The sequence below is a fragment of the Cyprinodon tularosa genome, unplaced genomic scaffold, assembly GCF_016077235.1.
Source record: "Cyprinodon tularosa strain WSP-4 unplaced genomic scaffold, ASM1607723v1 ctg268, whole genome shotgun sequence".
NCBI lineage: Eukaryota > Metazoa > Chordata > Actinopteri > Cyprinodontiformes > Cyprinodontidae > Cyprinodon > Cyprinodon tularosa.
In genome coordinates this window covers 304921-311362 of record NW_024038972.1, presented here as the reverse complement: position 1 = coordinate 311362, position 6442 = coordinate 304921, and the positions used below count along the sequence as shown (strand labels likewise).

The following is a 6442-nucleotide window of genomic DNA, read 5'->3' as shown; positions in this document are numbered from 1 at the left end:
AAAAGGTATAAATACCTTGAAGGTTATAAATTAAATTTTGGCCCGTATAAAATATCTAAGTAAATTATATTTCTATTTAACATTGAAAGCTCATGTCCACAAAGCATCAACCACAAACTGGGAAAGTACAGAAACTATAAACTGTATGACTTCAGATTTCATTATTTCTACTAACCATTCTTTTTTCCAACATATTTTTGTCCCATAAATGTGTTAATTGGATGTACAACCTCAAATTTCAAACAGATAGATGTTTCTGGATGGTCGGCCTAATTAGGATAAAAGGTGGCAGACTTTTATATAAAATGTTCACCTCTATAAAGTAGAATTTCCCACACAAAGAAAACAGGGGAAAAAAACCACCAGTGTTCAGACAAATAGTTTATTTTAAAAAAAGTCACATCAGTAAAATATGAACAGTCAAAATAACAAACTAGAAATAAGCACATGCTGCCCCTTGAAAAAAAAGAGAGACAAATGAAAACATGAAACTTTTGATTAAACTACAATCAAGTAAAAATTTTAAATTCGAGAAATGGCTAGTTTTTTTCCACCCCCTAAGCCTGTCCAAAGATGCAAGGCTATGAAGATAAAGAATTACACAAAAAAATAAACTTTACAACACAAGTCTTGTTTTGTACTCAAGAAACTGATAAAAAAAGGAGAGACAATGACAGAAAATCAGTTTTTTTCTTCTTTAGCACCTTTCAGTGCTCTTTATGATCTCCATCCTCCTCCAGCTTCCTTATCTCTGCCTTCAGGTGGTTGATGTTCTCCCTGCTGGCTTTCAGCTTATCTTTCAGCTCTGTGATTTCTTGGCTCGTTCTCTTCTTTGCTGCTTCTAGTTTCTCCTTTGTCTTCTGCTCCAGTTCACCAACTAGGGAATCAAACAAACATCCTCAGAAATACAAACCCTGTAAATACTGTAGTGCAAAGTGGATAAAGTATTGGAATACACTTTGCTCAGGTATCTGATCAAACGGCATACATACACTCTGTTTCATGCTTATAGGCACCGAGGGTGAGTTGTCTGGATGTGGTCAGCAGCTGCTGCATCATTGCTGTTGGATCTTGAAAAATCTGCAATTCACACAGCGGAAAATGATAAACTAGAACAAACTAAATAATGAAAGCACTGATACCAATGGAAAAAGACAAGATCATAATAAAGATGCACCATTTCATCATAGAACTCAGAGACGACGGTTTTCTTGGGCATGGCGCTGGAATCTGACTGGAACAGCTTCAGTAGATGGTACAGAGTAACCTGAAGTAAAAACACAAATATAAAAATAATAAAATCAGAAAAACAATTAGAGAAGCTTTATTAAATAAAAGGCATTTGTTCAAAACTCCTTTCTTCTAGAAAACAAATCTCACTTTTCAAGCCTATATTTCTAAAGTTTTCTGTACATTGAGGATATTTGAGTGGGTTCCAACATGTTTTCCAGAAACATAAAGTAGGTAAAAATAAAAAGGTGGTATGTAGGAAGAAAATGCGTAAGAAAGTAGCAAATAAAATAGATCAAATTAAAGATAGTTTCTGTTGCATGTCTAAAACATTTGTTTACTATAGTGCTGTGTTGGGTGTAAAGAAGAGAGGCGAAGGAACAACAACAAAAAAAACAGTGTTGCCTTTAATATTTCAAAATTTGCTGTAACCAGAAGTTAAAGCTCCATGAAGCTCCTAAAAAAGTCGATATAATTTAATGAATCAAAATTAACACCTTAAAGCTTGAGAAAAAAAATGGAGTTTAGAAGTAGAAGGGTATTAGAAAGAAAACATGGAATGAAATATAGGAAGAAGAAAGGTCAAAAAAGGAAGAATTTACTAAGTTGAGGACAAAGGACACAGTGAGAACATTATCGACATTAGATGACAATGTATGGGATATGGAAACATTTTGGAAACTTATTTTTGGATAACTATCCTGACCTGAAAATACTGAAAATAGTTTCAGGACGTTTACAGCTTTAAAGGCAAAAAAAACCCCAAAAAACAATTGGCACTAAATGATAAAGTTTCAAGTAGCAATGAAGTAATTGATTCATCTGTTGATTCCAGAGGTCATAAACACAATGCTTGCCTTATTACATTGTGATGTAAAACTCAAGACGTAACTTGGCAGAAAAAAAGTTTCCTGAATTCTTCAATCCAGCACAGAAGACAGTAAAAACACCAATGACTCATAATAATAAATAATAATATTATTTTACTTACTGGTCTCTCATTGGGGTCAATAAAAAAGATCTTGATGATGATTTCAAACTCTCCCCATCCTGTCTCTGTAATCTCATATGGAGGCTTTGTGACCACTAGAAGAATAAAAAATGATAAATTCAACAGGGTCAAAGTGGCTTATAAAATATATTTACTTATTTAACATTTGTCACTTAAGGTTTTACACAAGCAAATCATAAAATACAAAAAACAAAAGGATGAGACCTAAACTAATAATGACCTGCATATAAAATACAATAGAATAGAAAATCCCTTTATTGTCCCGCAATGGGGAAATTCTGCTGTTTACAGCAGCAAAAAGATTATAGGAAAAATGTGGACCTTAGAAAAATGTGAACATAATAGTGAAGAGTTAAAAAATAAACAATAAAATACTGTAATAGCAGCAAAATCAGAGATGTGCAAAATGACAGCATCATGTTATTTAACTGACATAGTAAGAAACTGCAAAATCAGCATGAATGTAACAACTTAACGCTCCCTGGTGCATGTAGGGTTTGTTTATTGTTTATTTATTTAGATCCCCATTAGCTTCAGAGGCAAAGCAGTAGCTATTCTTCCTGCAGTCTTAACATTTTTACAGATATTACATCAATAACAATGAAACCAAAAACAGAACTACACACACCCACACAAAACAATGCAACTTCATATATATATCTATATATATATCTATCTATATATCTATATCTATATATATATAAACATCCTGACAGATACACATCGTATAGTATGAGCTATTCTATGTACAAAACATTACCAATCTCTGGATATTATTTAAATTACAAAACATTTCAGTTAATAGTGTTCATTATGAATTACTTAACTCCATAAACGTTACAGTTACTTCAAAGTAAATATATAAAATCTAAGCCTTTTGGAAAAGCAAACATTGTACATCTTTGTACATTTTTTTAAGAATTTAATTAAAGAATATTTGATTCTGCTCCTTACAAGCAGCCATGCTGATTGTGCATCTCTAAACAATCTCTAATACTTGTTCTAAAACACCAGTTTAGAACAATCAGTCTGATAGAAGGCTGTGGCAGTGTCACTTTAACATAAATGCGTTTTAATATCAGCCTCTTTCTTACCTCTGAGTGGATTAACATAACTCTCGTGTAACTTGAACTGAATCTTCTTTACATAGGCAGACATGTCCTATGAGAAACAGAATTAAATACTGGCAGCAACACGAAAAATGTTTTTATTTTTTGGGACATTTCTAAACTTTTCTCACCTCGTTTCTGTAAGGTTTGACATAAACAGACCACTGGTGTGTGTGTCCATCTTCCTCTCTCTTTTTGCCAAAGTAACGGGCAACATTTCCGAACACAATGGGCTTCACTATGGTCACTCCCTGCAGGGAAGATATCAGAAAAGCTAACGGTATAGATCATGAAACACAGGAGTGAAAAAGAGAAATATGCCAAAAATTTTCACTCAGTCATTCTTTATGTTCTATGCAACAGAAAACCTGAAACGAGTGAATTGTAAATTTACTCCGTTACCTTAACGCGCCCCCCGGAATCTGGACCAAATTCAGTCATCGTTTTGAACATAGTATTCCACAGGTTTCTGCTATAAATTTATTACACCTTTTTTACGTTTTATTATGCTCCGTTATGTTTTTAACCCTCTTTGGCGGGCCATTTATGCGTTTAGACCGGGCATTAAACACAACAGGAAGCAATTCACAATAACGGAAATGACGAAAGAGGAAGTGTGTATTTTCCGGTATGAACAGAGGCTAAAAACGACGGTTCCACATCATTTTTTTTTTAAAGAATTCTAACAACGAATACAAAGCTAAACAGCCAAATATATACGTTTGATCTTCAGTTCATGTTTTTTCTTGAGTCTTCATTTAGATGAGCTTCAGTATCCGCTATAAATATTTTATGGTCTGATAGATATAATAAACCAACTTCTTGTTTTAGGGACTAGGGCTAGTGAAAGTTTCCCATCAAGGATTAAAAGATGAGGCATTTGAAATTACACTTGAAATTTTTTTGTAAACTATAGATGTTGAAAAAGATAAATGTATATATATATAGGGTTTTGGTTCCAAACCTAAAAATTTATATAAGCTTTTAAAGACTATTATGTCTTGAGTTTTGGATATAAATACATCAGTTTTTATTTGTAGTTTTCTATAGATTTGCTGTTCAATACATTCTTAAATACAGGGCTTATTTTAGCCCGCTACCTCAGTTTTCAAGCAAAACATCCCAATAAAAAAAATAAAAAAATCAAAGGAATATTTATTTTTACCCCAAACCACAAATACTTCACTTTAGGATAGATTTAAATATTTAGTCATTTTCAATGGCTTAATTCTAGAAATTGGCACTGCAAAGGAATCCTTTTGTGAAAATATTAAAAGGGCAATTACAACTTAAACTTATGAATGTCAAACTTATATTCTGAAGTCTCATTTAAAAAAGCCCAATACAGCCTGATGGTTTTTTACATCTTGCGGTTGGAACATCAGTTTAGTAATCTATGAGCTGGGAACTGGAACGTTGGTTACAACCAGGAAAGTCTTTGCTGATCCTTATAAATTGACTCTTTATTTCACTTTATTTCCTAAAATTGAACGTGGGACTTTGGTTGCACACATACACTATATTGCCAAAAGTATTTGCTCACCTGCCTTGACTCACATATGAGCTTAAGTGACATCCCGTTCCTAATCCATAGGGTTCAATATGACGTCGGTCCACCCTTTGCAGCTAGAACAGCTTCAACTCTTCTGGGAAGGCTGTCCACAAGGTTTAGGAGTGTGTTTATGGGAATTTTTGACCATTCTTCCAGAAGCGCATTTGTGAGGTCGCACACTGATGTTGGACGAGAAGGCCTGGCTCTCAGTCTCCGCTCTAATTCATCCCAAAGGTGTTCTATCGGGTTGAGGTCAGGACTCTGTGCAGGCCAGTCAAGTTCATCCACACCAGACTCTGTCATCCATGTCTTTATGGACCTTGCTTTGTGCACTGGTGCACAGTCATGTTGGAAGAGGAAGGGGCCAGCTCCAAACTGTTCCCACAAAGTTGGGAGCATGGAATTGTCCAAAATGTCTTGGTATGCTGAAGCATTCAGAGTTCCTTTCACTGGAACTAAGGGGCCAAGCCCAGCTCCTGAAAAACAACCCCACACCATAATCCCCCCTCCACCAAACTTTACACTTGGCACAATGCAGTCAGACAAGTACCGTTCTCCTGGCAACCGCCAAACCCAGACCCGTCCATCAGATTGCCAGATGGAGAAGCGCGATTCGTCACTCCAGAGAACGCGTCTCCACTGCTCTAGAGTCCAGTGGCGGCGTGCTTTACACCACCGCATCCGACGCTTTGCATTGCACTTGGTGATGTATGGCTTGGATGCAGCTGCTCGCCCATGGAAACCCATTCCATGAAGCTCTCTGCGCACTGTTCTTGGGCTACATGAAGTTTGGAGGTCTGTAGTGATTGACTCTGCAGAAAGTTGGCGACCTCTTCGCACTATGCGCGTCAGCATCCGCTGACCCCGCTCCGTCAGTTTACGTGGCCTACCACTTCGTGGCTGAGTTGCTGTCGTTCCCAAACACTTCCATTTTCTTATAATACAGCTGACAGTTGACTGTGGAATATTTAGGAGCGAGGAAATTTCACGACTGGATTTGTTGCACAGGTGGCATCCTATCACAGTTCCACGCTGGAATTCACTGAGCTCCTGAGAGCGACCCATTCTTTCACAAATGTTTGTAAAAACAGTCTGCATGCCTAGGTGCTTGAATTTATACACCTGTGGCCATGGAAGTGATTGGAACACCTGATTCCAATAATTTGGATGGGTGAGCAAATACTTTTGGCAATATAGTGTATCTCTGCACTGAAACTCCCTTAAAACACTGCCACTGATATTCTAGTGACCATTATACAAACAAGTTATATATATTCATTTAGGAACAATTTAATAGGTATTAACTGTAAATGTACCCATTATTTAATTAAATTTTTATTGTCCTAATATCAGTTTAGTCTAGTCATGTTTTACATCTAAGTTACAAATATGACAAAATAAGGAACAAAAAGACAAACTGAATGTCAAAATGTTTTATTAGTAAAACCAGCAATGTGAATTCATCACCACACTGCTTCTAAGGCAAATATAACAACCCATTACAAAAACCCTATTCAATCCTAGACCACAAGTGATCCA

General features: G+C 35.9%; 1 protein-coding gene across 1 annotated transcript; it reads right to left on the bottom strand.

The window, feature by feature from the left end:
• Positions 1–685: 685 nt before the first annotated feature.
• Positions 686–3962, bottom strand: yeats4 (YEATS domain containing 4). The gene is made up of 7 exons (XM_038289397.1): positions 3754–3962; positions 3483–3602; positions 3337–3403; positions 2222–2316; positions 1178–1267; positions 993–1080; positions 686–877 (listed from the first exon to the last, which is right to left on the bottom strand). The coding sequence occupies exons 1-7, from the start codon at positions 3802–3804 to the stop codon at positions 708–710; spliced, it is 681 nt and encodes a 226-aa protein (XP_038145325.1). The 5' UTR covers positions 3805–3962; the 3' UTR covers positions 686–707.
• Positions 3963–6442: the final 2480 nt, after the last annotated feature.

Excerpts from the sequence above, each read along its gene's own strand:
- yeats4 (XM_038289397.1), bottom strand. The coding sequence starts at position 3,804 with ATGTTCAAAACGATGACTGAATTTGGTCCAGATTCCGGGGGGCGCGTT. Across the intron at positions 1,081-1,177 it reads CTGAGTTCTATGATGAAATG|ATTTTTCAAGATCCAACAGC; the intron begins GTGCATCTTTAT and ends TGTGAATTGCAG. Across the intron at positions 878-992 it reads CTATAAGCATGAAACAGAGT|TTGGTGAACTGGAGCAGAAG; the intron begins GTATGTATGCCG and ends TTGATTCCCTAG.